The sequence below is a fragment of the Hippoglossus hippoglossus genome, chromosome 16 (genome assembly GCF_009819705.1).
Source record: "Hippoglossus hippoglossus isolate fHipHip1 chromosome 16, fHipHip1.pri, whole genome shotgun sequence".
Taxonomy (NCBI): Eukaryota; Metazoa; Chordata; class Actinopteri; order Pleuronectiformes; family Pleuronectidae; genus Hippoglossus; species Hippoglossus hippoglossus.
In genome coordinates this window covers 19,234,520-19,252,684 of record NC_047166.1, presented here as the reverse complement: position 1 = coordinate 19,252,684, position 18,165 = coordinate 19,234,520, and the positions used below count along the sequence as shown (strand labels likewise).

General features: G+C 39.6%; 1 protein-coding gene across 1 annotated transcript in view; it reads right to left on the bottom strand.

Annotated features, from left to right (window-relative positions):
- Positions 1-9,640: 9,640 nt before the first annotated feature.
- Positions 9,641-18,165, bottom strand: part of gask1a (golgi associated kinase 1A) — a 31,913-nt gene continuing 23,388 nt past the window's right edge. Inside the window, exons 4-6 of the mRNA XM_034611817.1 lie at positions 14,588-14,710; positions 12,677-12,780; positions 9,641-11,244 (exon numbers count right to left, since the gene is read on the bottom strand). Of these exons, the coding sequence (XP_034467708.1) occupies positions 11,040-11,244; positions 12,677-12,780; positions 14,588-14,710 (432 nt within the window). The 3' untranslated portion in view covers positions 9,641-11,039. The remainder of the gene's footprint in view (positions 11,245-12,676; positions 12,781-14,587; positions 14,711-18,165) is intronic.

The window sequence follows — 18,165 nt, the reverse complement described above, 5'->3', positions numbered from 1 at the left end:
AACATACTGTTAATTCTTTTAAGGTTGGATATTGTATTGCAATTTCAAAGATCAACCAGCTAACTCAGTTGACCTCAACAACCAAGCAGCTCTATTTACATCTTGACGATTCCGGTTATCTTGCCTCTTTCTTTTTTCTTACCGTGTTCATATCATGTATGCACATCATAATAAATTAGGCCTGAACCCTTGGAGCTGGAAGAAGTAACTTACTGTATATGAGTGAAGTTTCCAGGAGGATTTTATTTCTGTATATGCTTTGTATTCAGACAACATTGCTGTTTCCCCCAATCACGATCTTCCAAAAGGGAGCCTGGGCTCACTGATGGGTTTCTGGCTTTTCACAGAAACCCCGTGCTGCTGTGAGGAAGGGTATAAGGTTAATCTGTATGTGTTTGAAGTCAGGGTTGTGCCTCATTGACTCCCTCCCTTTCTTCTTTCATCGCTCTCTTTATCGCTCTCTGTCTTTTGAGCACACACATATAAATATATATAAGTCAGTGCTTTGAACTGTGTCTCTGTGTTTTTTCTTTGCTTCTCTATGATCTGCGTAATACGCTTGAGGTGACTTTAGGGCTGTGTGGAGGGCAGAGTGTGTAAGGTTTAGCTACTGGCTGCATAAAAGAAAACAGTTTTCACTTTTTTGGCATAGAAAATGAACAATTTCATTCTATCTTTAAACGTGTCACCCAGATACAACCCTTATAATGAAACCACTTCACATCTAGGTGATGCTGAGGAAGGCTAACACCACTGATTCCCAAATTACAGGCGTCCCCTGATGGTCAGAGCTCATTTTAACATGGAGGCTGCTGCTCTCATGTCAGAGGAACCATGATGAATGCTCTCCACTCTGATTGGCTCGCCGTGCAGCCGTTTTAGTGATTGCAGCCTTGGCGCTGACAGGTGGCGACAGTCTGTCATTTCCCAACAGTCATTTTGACACAAATTCCGCTGTGCTTCCTGGGACTTAGAGATACAGATCCCCTTGCTCATTATTATCTGTGGCAGTGTTTCTCTGTGTGTGTGTGTGTGTGTGTGTGTGTGTGTGTGTGTGTGTGTGTGTGTGTGTGTGTGTGTGTGTGTGTGTGTGTGTGTGTGTGTGTGTGTGTGTGTGTGTGTGTGAGAGAGAGAGTAAGAAAGTGATAGGGTGATAACAGTGCTCTTCATTGTTATAGACATGCACCTGAGGGACGTGTTGTGTTTCAAGTCTGTTTAACGAGACAGCTTCCATTGAGCTCTGGCATCACCCTCTTCATGAGGATGGATGACTGGAGGAAGCTGCTCTGCTGCAGCTGCTCTCCTCCTTTTCTTTCTATATATTCCATATTTTACCTATTTGTCTGCTGGATTCTTCCGGCTTCTCCTGACGTAATGTAGTCACCATGTTTCTGTCATGTCATGTGTTTGTCTTTTTTCTAGGTGCAGGGTGAGAGAAAATGTTTTTCTTTGAGAAGAGAGACACAAAAAATCCCCCAGAAAACACATTGATATCATTAATATCTCTTTTCTTACAGAAATTTGTCCCAATAATGGGGACTAAAAATGTATATTTTCAACCTAGGTCTACTGCCAGGCTCCCATGCATATTTTAAATTATTAAAAGCACCTCTGCATGTATGACCTGCTCTGCTTGAATATGTTACTATAAGGAATACTACCTTGCTCTGTTGTAGAGATTGATACCTTGTCTGACATCACGATGTGCTTTTTAAATGCAGTAAATAATTCACTTTTCTCAGTAGACTGCCGAAAGGAAATACAATTGGGAGAAATGACTCTGTTAATTACACCCCTGAGTGGCTGGAGTTATTACCTCAGCTTATTCGATGCATAGAATCACATGGTTAGGTGGGAAATAAATGCCAGGAATCATGTGAGAAGAAGGATGCTTTTAGCTATAAGAGGAATTTGGCCAATGAAAGATGTACAGAATTTCTCAATGAGTATTCCTGCTTTCAGGATTATTTTAGCGCTGACATCTACAGGAAAAGTCGTGGGGTTATTGAATCAAAATGGTTTATGCTATTGAAAACATAAATGCAATCTGCCCACTGAAAGGGCAAGCTGACATATAAAGACAAAAAGAGAGAAACTCACTGGCAGGATACACAGAAACTGGCTGCGTGTTGGCTCAACTAAGGTTTAAACCCAGAACGGTGCTAACCACTGCACCACCTGTCCACTAGATCACTGTGTGTAGAGTTAATTCTCTGGCTTGAGGGTGTCGCAGGTCAAAATGTCACACAGTCAGTAAATTGAATTGAAATCCATCAGTTTTTAACGATGCTACCTGTGTCTGTAGCTGCTAGGTCTCCCCATAGTTCACCAATCACAGCCTCGCTCTGGCACAGACCTGTTTGCATGCATCACTCAACAATGGGCCAACTTGCAGCATGCAAGAAAAACACCAAAAGAAAACACATCTATCACAGACAAACAACCGCAGTCAATGACAACCAGTAAGGGAAGATCCAATCCCAGGGACTGACAGCAGGTCAGGAAGCACTTTCAGCTCATGTATATATTCATGGCCCTTCATGTAACAAAGAGCTCAATGAAACAACTGACTGTGGACATTAGTAGAAGTACAATTGATGGCATTAGTGTTATTAGACACATTGATTGGATGTTATTAATGTTGACAAATAGGTAGAGACAGAACAGAAAATTAGTGTCTTGTAGTCAATATGTCATACACTTTGAAATGTACTTAATTTACTGCCATACAAACTCAACACTCTGCAGCTTTAATTGTCTGAACAATCTGTAATTGTGCTGACACACATATGTGTTTCCAGGGTCACCAAAGTTTTACATAACTGTGCAGTATTTTGCACAGAATCTTTATAGAGTTGACTCCTGAAAAGTGCATGATCTGCAGATGGATGCAAGATTATAAAGAATGCTAAAATCCTGTGCGTGGCCAGAGTCTGCTTGGAAGCACATTGTAGATATGTGTGTCGTTAACATTAAATGTCTTTTTTCTTGATTCAGTGTCAATAAAACCAGAGCAACACTTTTTAAGTGTCTGTATCTTCTGCGTCTACCTCAAACAAGACAGAATTAATTATCTTTTAGTAGATTTAAAGTGTCTGAAAGCTTCAATTGTGCGGCTCACAGTGATATGAAATTATAGTCTTAATCAAAAGAGTAAGATAACTAGAAAATTGTTCTAGTGCCACAGTCTCAGTTATTGTGTTTGTTAAAAATAAGTTCTTAATGGAAATTACAGATTTGTTCTCTGCTTACACATGCATACACATCAGTGCATGTTGTGAGGTCTGTGTTGGCAGTTTTTAGCAGCTTAAAGGAAACAGTGAAGTCAGTGGTTGACAGGCTGCCATGCCAGGGACACAGGATCAGTCAGGAGCATCAGCTGTGCCAGCCTAGTTGGCAGCTCCTCAAGCAACACTAGCCAGGACTCTGAAACCAAAGCAGACAAACCAGGGTGACTTCATGTCACCCAGCAGCCCATGTTCCACAGGAAGAGAAGCTTATTTTCATTATTCATAGGCCTGTTTTAACAAGAAACCAAAGAGATGTGATGCTTTCAATATGTTTTGCTAACCATGGACTTAGGTCAAGTGATGAATATTGTCAGATAAGAAGAATGTATCTTCAACCAAATTGACTTAAAGACCACAGGTATCATTTTTATCAAGGGATCAATAGGAAAGTGCAGTGTAGAAATGAAGACATTATTATTCTTGTGGTGTCGTCAACAAGTTTTGCACATCACACCATCAGACTATTCAGCATTATTCTCATGCAGCCAGTTATTGATTAATCCATATTCATTTCTAACACTGTTCTATCCTATTGCACTTCATTAGCTGGAAGGTTAATGTGACCATCATGAAGGCAGTACTTCATTTCTCTTTAAAGCTGTACTGATCAATATTTGTCCTGTTAAGAACAGATCAAATGACTGAGTAATGTCAAAGGGGTCACATGTTGTCAGTGTGTCTACACACGAGGGCTGTGCTGTGGACATAACTGAAGGGATATCATATACATGTTAACACAAACACATCCTGTTTCCATATACGCAGCAACAAATTGCAAAATGGAAAGACGCTATTCTTTCCTGAGTCCTGCACTTATCCTTTTTTTCCAGAACGTATTTCTTAGACTGAGAAACACATGATCAGGCCTACAGTGCAATGGAAACCACCATAAGCAGTCACTGTAGCACTGGTATCCGGCAGGCAGGGGGGTAATGCTCACCTGTGAAGAACTGACAGGGCGCCGCAGTGAGAGCACTCTCCTCCACGTGAATCTTGACAGCAGCAGCATCGTATCAAAGGATCACACTGTGCACATAATCCTCACTGCAGCCTGACAGCTATGAGCTAAAGATGTTGCTGATTGCATGCACTCTGCATTAAAGGATAAAGATGATTTATTTGAGTTGGTGTTATTTTGAATATATAATAAAATACCTAAAACATTTTAATCCCAAATGAATACCAACATCTTTGAAACCTCTTTTCTTTTTATATCTTTGGCTGGAGGCTGACTAATTTTGGGGCAGGAAACAGTTGAAGTCTCCAACTGGTTCCTATCAACTCAATTTATTAGTGTGGCTCACAGCCTGCAACTCCACCAACATTAGTTAATACTTTCCACAGGGAAAGGGCTAATGAGCAAGTAGAGAGAGGAGAGAGTGGACGGAGAAAAAGTTCAGTGACTGGAAAGAAAGTTTCCTTCCTGCTGTGTATCCTTCCGCATCAGTGGCTCCCAAGCACTGAGTTGTTTTTAGCAAAATGCTATTATCACTAGAATGAACACTGAATGAAGAAGCTTCTGTGAGTGGGTTTGTACAAAGTAACGATAAGTGCAAGCCCAGACGTTGCAGAGAGTGTGTCGGAGATCCTGAAGATGAAGCACGACTCCTTCTCTTTCCCCACATGGTTCTGTTCTGACCCAGAGCTGTATGTCTACTTGTAGTTGATGGCAACTGATCAATTGATCTGTTTTGAGACATGAGTCAGGCCTCCACGGTTCATGGTTAATAATGCGTTGGCAATCAAGGGTGTAATTTCCATTAAAAAGACACATTCCAAAGTGCTGAACGCCGTACTGACCATGCCACAGCCTGTGTAAATGAAACAGTAGGGATAATAGGCTACATAAAAAATACAACAATATTGACAGTAATAACTTTTGTTTCACTGCATTATAATTATAGTAGTCGTTTTACTACGCTTCTTGTTCTCAGGCTACATATCCTGCAGAGTGTCTTGTCTTGACTCGTTGTTTCGAGAAGAACCGAACTGGCTAGCTATTATTCACAAGCTCCTTCACGTTCACTTTGTAACATTTCTTTGCTGTATCACACATTACTTGAATCATATGCCTCACTTACCTATGTGCAGAGAGACTCTATGACTCGGGAGGTTGTGGATTACTCACACTATTCAGCCGAACTTCAGCCAAAATATTTACATTGAAGTACGTTAGATAAAGAATTTAATGAAATCATTTAATAGAAAGAATACAGTTTATAACACCAAACCAAATGAAGATCTAATGTTCAAATGTTCTTCAGTTAAAATGCTGCCCAGGGTTGAGGCCTCACCTCATCTAAGTCAGTAAGAGGGTAAGGAGACACGTTTGGTCAAAGTCAGAGCTACATAATCGGGATCAAGATGAGAAAGAACAGTGAAGCTGTTGTAAAGGCAACAAGCATATTGTTTCATCTGTACAGATGTGAACAGCTGTGAATGTGCACATAGAAAGCTGATGTGCTTCCATAGCTACTACAAATGTTTCACTCACTCACACACATGATGATACACTCACAGCAGGGCCAATAGCTAGTGGCATGTTAGTATAGGAGTCCACACACACACTATTGATAACAAAATGTATGTAATGGTGACCCATGCATCTACAGCCATGCTGGATGTTCTGTGTGGCTCAACACAACTATGCATTGAGCCAAAAGGTAATCTCGTCATGCTAACATGCTAACAATGTCAACACATCAGACTGAATGTGATCAGTTTTAATGTAGATCATCGGCATTAGAGGCCTTTACACTGACACAACAGCAGGATATAAGAATATGTTCTGTAAAAATCTGTTCATCAAAGCTTGTTAGCACATATCCTATCATATTCTAAATCTGCCATATTCAAAATCAGGATTTAGTGCTAAAAATGTAGAGCTTAGACCGGCTGAGGGGAGAAGAGATAAGTAAACAAAAGCAGTAGATCAGCAGAGACTTGAGGCGTTGACCTGTCCCTGATCTACTTCTTCTGCTCCATGGTTAGAGCGCGCTGCTACAGCCTTTATTTATGGCTCGCCGTTAAACATCATCATTATTTGCTGATGGGCGCGAACATTAATTGTGTAAATATACTTGTAATTTCAGGCGGCCTGCAGCAGTCATCACCACAGTGTAAAGTGTGATGTATGGTTGGGGCAGTAATCAGGGACAGAGGGACTGGGGTTGATATCTTGATCAGTAAAGTCAAGAGACTTTGACATAGATTCACTTCCTTCCTTTCCATCACACTAATTATGTTCTCCAATGCACAAGAGCCAACATCATTTCAGTTTCTATCACATCGTCAAATTTTCCCCATGAAGTCTGATGGGACCCAGACATCTGGTTATTGGGTCATTTATATGATTCACTGTGGGAAGATGCCTGAAGCTTCACCAGGTAATTATTGTAATAGTGATTTTTTGTTCTCTCCATTTAGATGTGGATTCAAATATTAGAAACGCAGCTATATAGTAGTCCAGTAGTAGTAACAGACTAGAACACTAACTATAAACTCAATGCTCAGATATATAATCTCATTAACACTTCTTTGACAGTGTAAAAAAAAGGTGAACATGATAGAAATGATAAAAGTAAGTAACCTAACCCAGCACTAAGCACACTGCTGTAGAGAAGTGCTCCAATCACCATTTTCACATGGCAGCCATTTGCCTCTGATGAAAATACTTTTTTGACCCCAAAGGAAATTCTTGTGCCAGATTGCTCCAAAATTTTTGTACCAACAATATGCAATAGAATAGAATACAGCGAATAAAACAATAAAGAACTGAGTATTAAAACACAAGTAACAATTGAATTAAAATATAAGTCTATTGTAAATAAAATGAAAATACAGTCTATACTTAGTAATGCAGAGCAGTGCCTAATAGTAAATATCAATAGAGATGAGAATAAAATAAGCGTAAAATAAGCAAGTTAAATGAAACAGAGAGAAAGTAATACTGTACTTAACAAAAGTGGCAGTAAGTAGAAATGATAAAGGAGTAAGTAATATGGGATGTTGCAAATATTAATAATTTCACTGATTCCTGATTGATTATAGCGTTGGGCCGTATTTCAAGGTCAAACAGCATATATGAAAACCCATTACCTACTGTTAGCAGCTAATAGCATTCAGCCACTTCACACATTAGTACTTTGCTAATGCTGACAAAGATGATATTGCTCTAATTCTCTATATTTAGTTTTCTATGTGTCCAAAGAAACAGTGATATATATGTACAAACTACATTGTGTCATCAAATTGAAAATGTTTGTGTCCCTATGAATTAACCTATAATCTAAAATCTCTCTACATATTTTAGTGCAACTTAGATAATGTGTAAATTCACATCATGCAGCAGTGCACCTGTCAATAATGGCATGAAAAATAATATGATTTATTTATCTTATTAAATTGCAATTTATTGATTACTAGAGTGAGCCAATAAGAGTTAATACTCTCATGTTGGTGAGTGACTGAAATGTCCTGGATCCAGCAGCTTCTGTATTACATACTCAAATAGACAATGATTAGGGCTGGCTTTCAAATTTTGTTGTGTATATTAAATGTGACTTTATCTGAGGTCAGATGATAAAAGATGACGAAGATGAAATTAAAATTCTGTTCTGTTTTTAACAAATTTTAAACTTGGAAATACCAATAGCATTGAAAATGAAGCTAGTGTAAATGATTCACAAAAAATATCCTCATTATCTTCATGTCCTCGTTTTCCCAGAGAGCAGGTCTGTGACTCACATCCGCCGACCTGCGGCTCGGCTCTGCCTCTCATTATCGTCTATTGTTTTACTCTGCACCGCATGATGACCTTCACATACTGCTCCATGATGATAGCTGTTATGGATGAGTCATGGGTGACATGCCTTTTATGTTTCCGATCTAATGTCCGTATCTGTCGGCTCCACATACTCTTTACCTGTCTGACATGTGCACACACACACACACACACACACACACACACACTAACACACACATACACATACACACCAAAGGCCTTTGGTCATTTTAAAGCATGCACGGGACACATTAATTTGATGGAAATGACTGCAAACAGGGACATGGCTAATGTGAACTAGCAGTATACACACGTACTTCAGGCATCATTAACCTCTGGGATGATTTATGATCATGACAGTAGCTTAGCTGCACAATGATCATACAATCCACCCTAAGAAAAAACTGAGTATGTACGGGAGCCAGATTTAATACTGATACCGCAGCACTGTGTTGAATAATAAAGGATATAAAAGAAGAGGATTACTATACATTCTCTTGTCATGATAACCAGGACTGTAAATACATTTTTGAGGGTGTTATTGACTGAGCTCAGAGTCACACAGTGCTTTTTTAATCACTCCTATTTCAGTCACCACCGCTGCAGTCAGGAATTTACAGATATCGCTGCTGTAATGATGGTTGAACTTATTCCAACATGCCACTCTAGATTGCTGCGTGAACATGGCAACCACACCAAACCACGCTAGGTAAAAGACGCAGGAGTGAATGATACTCTACTTCCATCAGAAACAACATCTAAATGTTTCGTTTGTAGAGTTCACTCATCCACATTAGAAACATTGCTATCATTTTGGTTTCCGTTCTGAACCTGCCTCAGCAATACAGCATGCAGGCTTCATAATGTATGTATGAGTTCTTCATAGACATTTATGCAAATGAAACCCGGTTTGACGAGCAAAGTATTTAATGTGAGTGAGATCAAGTGGGGATAAAGAGAGGATCACACATTTGAACTGTTTCTCATTAGAGCCATTTATTCAGTGATGAAAGAGGGAGCCATGGAAAATGTAATTAATGCATGAACCACCAATACGAGTGGAATAATAATTCGGCGGGTAACGGAGAACGCGGCTTCAAGCGATATCATCTTTGCTTTTCACAAGACCCCAAAAATCAAAAGAATGTTTAGTGACAGTCGAGTGTCAGAAATGTGTCGCTCAGACGAAAAAAGCCTCAGCTCTTGTCTTTCCCTAAAGAAATTTGATTTTCACCCAGTTTTAATTCTTTTTTTTCTTTCATCTTTCGCTTCTATGCACTGCTGTTGCAACACTGTGCAAGGGCCACTTTGGAAAAAAATATTTATATAAAAAATATATATGTGTAGGCCCAGTTTTATCAAAAGGCTTCCAGGATCCGGTCCAGAAGCTATTCGTCGAGAGCCATTTTTTAATCCCTCGATTAAAAGCAGAGAAGCTTATCTCACAAAACAGACATCCAAATCAATCCACATCAATCTGCTGCTAGCTCTCTGGGAAATATCAAAACAGGAAAAAGATGTTTCTCTGCCCTGAATTGCTTTAAAAAAAAGTCAGCACACGGAGCAGTGGGGGAATAATTCGTCGCACATTTCCCTGCTGTGAGGGGACATTTGGTGAGATGCTACTGAGAGTAGATGGAAGGCTGAAAGGAAACAAGGGGTGACAAGCATCTCTTAGCAACAGACAGAGCTGCAGGGGCATTTCATTTGGTACAGATGATTGAAAAGATTAGCGTGAATGAGAGCCTGTGTATATTTAGCTTAATGCCGAATAAACAGGACAAACACACACAGACACACCTTTAGTTTGATTGTGTTTCCACGGTAGAATCATATTGTTCTTTGTGTGCAGCATGAACGACAACTGTTTTTCCTCTTAAGGCACAATTTTGATGGTAAAATACTGTTAATGTTTTGTGACTTCACTGTGATTTGTAGTCACGTCTTTTCTGCCACACAATCCAGATCTGCTTAGCTGAAATGATAGCACCACTTTCTCATAATGCACTCTTTTTAAAGGGCTCATAATCTGTAACTAACAGCTCTATTGATGGTTAATAAATGATCTATCAATTATTTACAAATCAATTCTGCCATTACCTAATGGACGGTGTTTGTTCTCTTCCAGCAGGAGGAGTCCATTATTAGTCCATTATTCTCCTCTAATAAAACATCTGATCTCTAACAACTTGTGCAGCAGAGGATTGGTTTATTAAATACGTATTATCGTTTTACGACTGCAGACTGATTCATATGAGAAACTGTAATAATGAATGTAGATGACTTATTTAAGACAATAAAAGACCAGTGATCCTTTTACTTAGGCTTTCGACTGCAGACTTGATGGTTTACTTGAAAGTGAAAAACTCATCATTTGTTAATGTTAACTGTCTCACTGGCCACCTCTGGGTAGAGTTTGACAAAAATCATTTTATATTTGATGTTTTTCTTCTGTCTACTAAGAAACTGTTGCAAATGGCCAATCAAATTATTGAGAAGTCAAGCAGTAGATGTCACTGTTCTTTTATAGATGCACAGAGAGAGGTCTGACGGCAGCCTGCTGACAGAAATAACAGGGGATAATGAACGTTAGCAAACAAAATAGCACCAGAGGAAAACAGTGAAAGTCAGTGGGTTGAGATGATAAATGGTGACGTCCTTCAGTACCACTGATAACAAAATACACTCATCTTTGGCTTGTACACAACAGCTAAATCCTGCACCTTTACACTTGTATTGTGTATTATCGTGCCCCCGCTGGCACAATATCACCACTCCTGTGTTTTAAATGTGACTTTTAGGGTGAATATTTTTTGTAACCCCCCATATTTCTTTTAACAGCCCAGCTTGTCCAATGTGCTGAGTCATGTTTGCTTCTTTCGCTGCAGAAGGATCTTTTTTGATCCACTTGAGCTCATCAAACCGAAGACTGTGTGAAGTCCCTGCTGCAGTCCGGTCGGCTCAGCTCACAGGTCCCTCTTTAGCTGGAGCTTTCTGTCCCTGATGTGCTGGAGGAGGATCTTCCCTCTCTGCTGCACCATGTGGACGAGGGGCCTGAGACCGCTGACTCCACCTTGGCTGTCCCAGAATTCCCTGTCCGTGTAAAGGGAGCGTAGAAGCAGACTCTCCAGGCAGCCGGACTGTAGCACCGACACTGCTTTTTGTGGAAACCTGACAAGACAAACAGCAAACAGCATTAGGCTTGGTCTGTTTTAGAGTCGGTAACTGCTGAGGAGGTTAGAAAAGACCACTAAAACCTATAGGCTGCCACATTAAGAGACAAGAAGAGAGTTTTTTTATTTAGTTTTACTTTCCGCCTGACCAGAAGTGATGGTATAGTAATAGTATTAATGCAGTTTTTGTGTACAGCACATTCAAGATTTTTACTATTTAAGATGCAACATTTGTCTCAGTGAGTAATTCAAATCTAGATGATAAGATATGTGTGAATATGGGGCTCAAGGAAGGCTGAGGTAAAAATAATGGTTCTTCCTCTGGGAGCTTTTTAATGCAGTCAGTATATTTAATCAGACAGAATAGGTGGAGTGAAGATTTTCCCAGGAAACATTACAAACTCATCCTCTGGCGACCATGAACATCCACAGCACACCATTGTTTAAGCTACTGTTGAGGTCATTAAGATACGTTGTGCTGGCTCAAAGTGTGAGGCAGGCAGACAAATGTCAGGGGGTCACCAAAAGTAATTAGGAATCATCTTCTACTCAGCACATTTATCCATAAAACTTTTCATGACACACAAAATGTATCAATGTGCATTTACTTTCACAGATTAATTTTTTTGTACTGTATCCAAGCGACTGCATGTTCATCCAGTCCTTGCAATGCACATGGGAGTTCTTGACATTGTCTGTGCAGAAGATGACCTTTTAGACGCAGGACATTGTCACATGCTTCCATTCAATCTGTTCAAACCTCCCTTTCAGAGTTGTTGTGATGACTCAGCCATGCTGCTGGTACAGAGTACAGTGCCCAGTAACTGTGAATGGCTCATCTTCAGGTCATGCAAACATATGAAATCTAAGTTTAAACCTGAACCATATTCATAAACACAGATTCCAACATGCAAGTAAAACTACTTATTCTGTGGAAAATACTCCAATATGCAATTTCAATTGTGTAGTGCCAAATCAACAACATACATTATTTCAAGGTTGAGACCTTACAAAGTTCTCGACAGTTCCCACAATAAACAAGCAGCTTTATTTACAGGCTTGAGATGTGTAAGAGCATTTTATGAAGCAGCTTCATAATCCTGAGTGACAGACAAAGGGGGATTTCTATCAGACCTGATTCATTCAGCACATTGAATAGCAGGCTAATTGAATTCACACTAATCTAATCAGACGGACATTGTAACAAACCCGTAACAAGCTGGACGTTTCTGTGCTGCTGATTTGAAAGCTGGTCACCAGGGAAATGTGTTGTTAGATGTGTTTTATTATCTCGTGAAACATGTCCGTACATCAGAGTTTTTGCCAGCTGTGAGCCTACTGTCATTCACTGAGCCTACTGTGACAGCATGAGGTGTTTTTTTAATAAAATCACAAATTTGCATTCTCCTGCTCTGAGACAAAGTACTCACTCATCAATGCCCTCAACTAGCCTGAAGTTGAGGTTGTTGTTGGACTGCTGTGGTCTGCCGGCGTTGTCTATGAACACCAGTCTGGAGGGATCTGCCTTCCTCACCTAAACACACACAAAGAGAGACACTGTTGAAACGCATTCTCCTCTTTTTTTCTTCTTCTTCTTCTTTTATATACATGCACTGTTGTATTCATCTTTATTTTTGAAATTATATTTAAAAAGGAGTGTCTCTGTTCAGCTAGACCAGAAAAGCGGAGTGCAATTCAGACTATTTACAATATTTTCTTTTTCCTGGCATGTATGAAATAAAGCAAACTCAATAAATTATGTATACAAGTATTATAGATATAAGCATTATTAAAAGGAACAAATGCAAATTATTTGATACAATTTAATATCATTCCTGTTTTTTTACTGAATGACACAAAATATGAATCAAGAAATCATCCTTTCAAAATAACATGTGCACAAATTAGTCATTTGTGCTCTTAAATTCACAATGTGTTAATTTTGTTAAACAGATCACATTTTAACAAAGAGTTTGTTAAAGAAATATTATTTTCAGATTCCTAACATCCTGATCTGATTAAATACTTATGTCGCTGCGTGTCTATGTGTAAATAAGCAACTGAATTATTTTGTCACTGTGGTGTTTACAAAAATCAACAAAATTAAACTCAACAAATTATATTTTTGACATTCTTAAACATGTTAAAATGTCAACAATTGGGCGGCTGTGGGGGTAGAGTGGTCGTCCTTCAACCAGAAGGTCAGCGGTTCAATCATCAGTCTTCCCCATCTGCCTGCCGAAGTGTCCATGGGCAATATACTGAACTCCTAAATGGCCCCTCATAGATGTTGAATGCACTAATTGTAAGTCGCTTTGGATAATGTAATGTAATGTAACAAATGGTTTAATGCAATGCTATGCAATGCTTTAATTCATATACGAGATTAATTTGAAAGCAGAAATTGGTTATTTGTGTGTAATTATTTGGGAAAGTACATTTTGAATTTGTGAACAATAAGAGAATGATTTCTTCATTTATATTAACAAATGTAATTAATTTTGGATACAGTAAAAGCCACAGTCCTTAATCACAAGAATGAAGTTGGCAAAAATAATGTCGGATAAATATGTTACGCATCCGAGACGAGTAACAGTAGAATCACAGGCGTCACTTATAACGTGTTTTCTATTTAACCATGCCATGCTAATGTTGAGCTAAGAAGTTTGAAATAGCTAAATGCAATATATCTATCATTCATTTTGTTATTACAGTGACGCATTACATGCAAGTCAACATCAGCACAAAATAATGATTCTAAGAATATTAACAACAGCTACCATGAACAATATTTATGGCTTCAGCAGCTCTAGAAGCTAATATTACAAATCATATGTACAGTAACACAATCAGCCTCTCCTCAGAAACATCTGCCAGTCCGAAGCTCATTTGCTGGCTTTGAAAAATACACTGTAGGGAGTATAATGTGTGCTTGTCATTGTATCACTGAAATCAATGTGTTTCCATGGAAGAATGGCAGCAACAAAATGTTTTGCAACAAAAACAAAAAAAGTCTGAGGTCAACATCTTTTTCTGCACCCCCACTGACATAGTGAATAATGATTTGATAGAAACAGAAAACAATGACATTTAAAGCTTTGAAATTCAACAACAATTTTACCTCGCAGGAAAAAGATGCATTTCATTTTTATCCAACACATCAATCACAGCACAGATCAGTAAACATGTCCTTGGATTTTTTTATTATTCTTTGAGCCGTTACAGCAAAGCAAAAGAAAACACAGCAAAGGCCTCGTAGCATTTTGACAATGGCACAAAGATGAGAAATGTCAATGGAGTTAAAATGACATTAGTGTATTATTACTGTTTATGATACATACCAGGATGTGAACCAGCTGCAGCTCCTTGGTGTTGGCACACTTAGTGTGCAGCAGGTTCTCCACGCAGACTTCTGTCGAATCAGGTGTGAAACCACAGCAGTACCTGTCCAGACGGTCGTTTACCTGAACCAACACACAGAGTCATATTTAGCTGATGAAGGTATTGATATAAGTGCATCATTTTCAGCAGGGGACTGATACAAAGACCTTCTTGCCACAGGTTTTGCATCTCAGTCTCGTCTAGGTGCAGGTTAAGGGTTGTATCCTGCCAGGGAGATTAAATCTATATTTGTCTTCACATTTCCCAAGAAAGACACTGGAATTTAACATTGATCAACAATAAAGCAGTAACAGAAAAAGCTTTTCTTGGTTAATTTTATACATTTTTTATCTTAAAAAAAAAAAAAGGTTTTAGATAGGGCCCATCGTATACAGATGAGCCCACATTATAAAATAATAAAGGTGGACCAAATATCCCAATGTGGGTCTTTTTTGGCAAACAGTGCAGTGCTCTCAGCAAGGTGCAGTCTGGATGTGACCCTAAAGTGGCCCATGTGCTGAATGGTGAATACAGCTATGGCTTACTTGTGGCCCAGATCTGGCAAACAGGGTTGGACTGCTCCAGTGCCATCATTGCATGTGGGCCGCATGTGTGGAATGTGGACCAAATCTGGGCCATAACAATTTCGCTATGTTAAAGAGGACTAATAAAAAGCATATTTCAAAGAAGGTCAAATATTAAAAGCATGACAGCCAATTTTATCGAAATGTATTATTTGTTGGACTGGATTTAAATGTGTGCAGTCACGCTCAGGGACGTTGGAACTGTTTTCTGGGAGGATGAACTGTACATGAACAGAGCTGTCAAACACAACAGGCTGTTAAGAATAATCGATTAATGAGCCCAACACATTTCAGCTATTGATAAAACTAGAGAGATTGAGCTGATTTAAATTATCTTTAGTGTTATTACAATATTATACAGGCATATGTCACAAAAGCTTATATCTATCATCAAACATTATTTATATCCTGGAATAAAAAAAAAATTATAATAATTTGGAAAATCATTGGCATTTGACTGTACACATATTTGAACAGGAGAGCACTTCTGACTGAAGGCTGGCTGGTTATATAATCATACATCTGCGTGAATATGAACATGAGGCCAATTGAAAGCAGGTGAAAGCAGAAAAAAAGGGGCCCTCTCTTTCAAGAAGAGACTCTCTGTTTCTGATAGCAGCTGACCTGCACACACTGCACACACTGCTGTCCCTGTCTGCAGTATATTCTTACCAGTGCCACTCTTTAAACCAGGTGGCCTTGCAGGAGCGAGTGATGCTAACCAGTGGATTTTAAAGGTTCAGTGTATAGAATTTAGTGACATCTAGCGGTGAAGTTGCGTGTTGCAGCTAAATACCCCTCACCCTCCCCTTCCAAACATGACAGAGAACCTGTGGTAGCCTTCAGTTGTCATAACAATTCAAAAGGTGTTTAGTTTGTCCAGTCTGGGCTACTGAAAAAAACATGGCGGCGTCCGTAGACAGGACCAGCCTCCGATGTAAATATAAAGTATTTATATATAAACAGCCCATTCTAGAGTAAAGAAAACAACAATTCATACAATTCAGAGGAAACACACTAGTGAAAACATCACTAGGTTTATTTTATATTCAATTTCTGCCAATAGATCCCTTTCACCTAAATCTTACACACTGGATCATTAAGAAAGGGAATGTATAATTTTCTAAAGGTCTGAAGGACACTGCACCTGCCTCTTGAGAAGCCTCAGAAGGCAGAAGAGGAGGAGTGGTACAGCTGAATGGGTTTGACTGGGTTTACTGCAGCTGCCCCTGTTACTGTCGACCAACTGGCACATATCTGGAAGGTGCCGATGTCAACTTGTCAGCTTTTGTTTCTGTTTCTCTCTCAGGGGCTTATCAGTCTCGGAGGGAGCTTTTGAAAAGGAATTGAATATACACAGCATACAGATGTGGGCCACTTTAGGCAATGATGCAGCACTTCTGGCCTTCTTGTGGCCCGAACAACATGGATGTGAGCATTAAGTTGCCCACTTGTAAAGTAGCAAATGTGACTCAAATATATACCAACACTGATGGGGGCCTTTCTTGGCAAACATGCAGTTCTCTAGGAAGGTGTAAACCTAAAGTGGCCCATGTGGTAAAAGGTGAATACGGCCCAAATAGCATAAAACAAATTTGGGCCACCTTTAGTGTACATGTGGTATTCCTATGGCTGACATGTGGCCCAGATCTGGGAAACAGGAGCAGGCACACAGTATGAGGGCCGGATGTGTGCGACGTGGGCCAAATCCGAGCCAAAACTATTTTGCCAAGTGGGATTGCTTTGAAATGTCTGTAAACCTAATTTGACCCAAAATGCAAGACATGACCTCCGGAGGATGTCCGAAGAATTGGGTCCAGACTTTGTCCAGAGTTCGTCTTTCACACGTGAACAACGCAGCAGCAGATTCTCTGCTCAGACACGTTCACAACAACATAGAAATCTCAGGAGCGTTCGGGTGAGGGGGTTTTGTTTACAGCACATCAACACATGGCTCTTATCACCAAAAGCTTGTGTGTGTGTTTGTGTGTGTGTGTGTGTGTGTGTGTGTGTGTGTGTGTGTGTGTGTGTGTGTGTGTGTGTGCGTGTGCGCGTGTGTGTGTGCGTGTGTGTGAGAGAGAGAGATATAGACAGAGGTGTTTCTGTGTTTTGTTGTGCAGTTAAACTCCTCCTCCATTATTTCCTCTCACTTGCGTGTTGCTTTTCGGAGACTTCTCACCCTGCTGCCACATTTCACTCCCATACTGGAAAACACAGATTTTGAGTTTGGTCCAGCAGTTTCAGGGAGACTGAGCCAATATTGACTTACACTGCCACTGAACACCAGCAGGCCTCAGGGAAACACAAGATGTGGTGCTGTGCTGCTTAGCACACACTGTGCGATCTGATGTTCAGGAGGTCAACATGGTTCTTCCATTCAAACCTTATTTCCTTTGTACTCTCTCCATCAGCATCATATGGTTCACTTCCCTTGTTCCAGACTCTGGTGCTAAGTGCTCATTGCTATTTCTTCACTGCACTGCCCATGTTTTCTTATCGCCATGGTTGCTATTAAAATGACAAATTCAAACAAGTAATTCCAGTGCTGTTACAAAAATTATGCAATTGCGTTTATTGACCCATCCATCCACCCCGCTTGATTTATTCACACTAACTCAACATGATACAAAACATTAAATTAACAGTGACCCATTATATTGTAATTTAATATGTAATTGAAATACATAAAATCAACATATTGGGGCGAGAAAGATTTAGTGTGTGACCTCATCCCTGTGCTGCCTTTGTTTCATTACTGTTTTTTACGACTTCACTTCAAAACTTCAGCCAACTCTGGTGAAGAAAACTTCTTGATCCAGTTAAAAGCACCCGCACAGCATTTTGTATGAAGTGTTATTCCTCTGTGCTAACCAAGATGCACCAAGCCAAACACACACAACACACACTTTCTCTCTCCAGTTCAGTGAGATAATTTGATTTGGCACTATATAAAA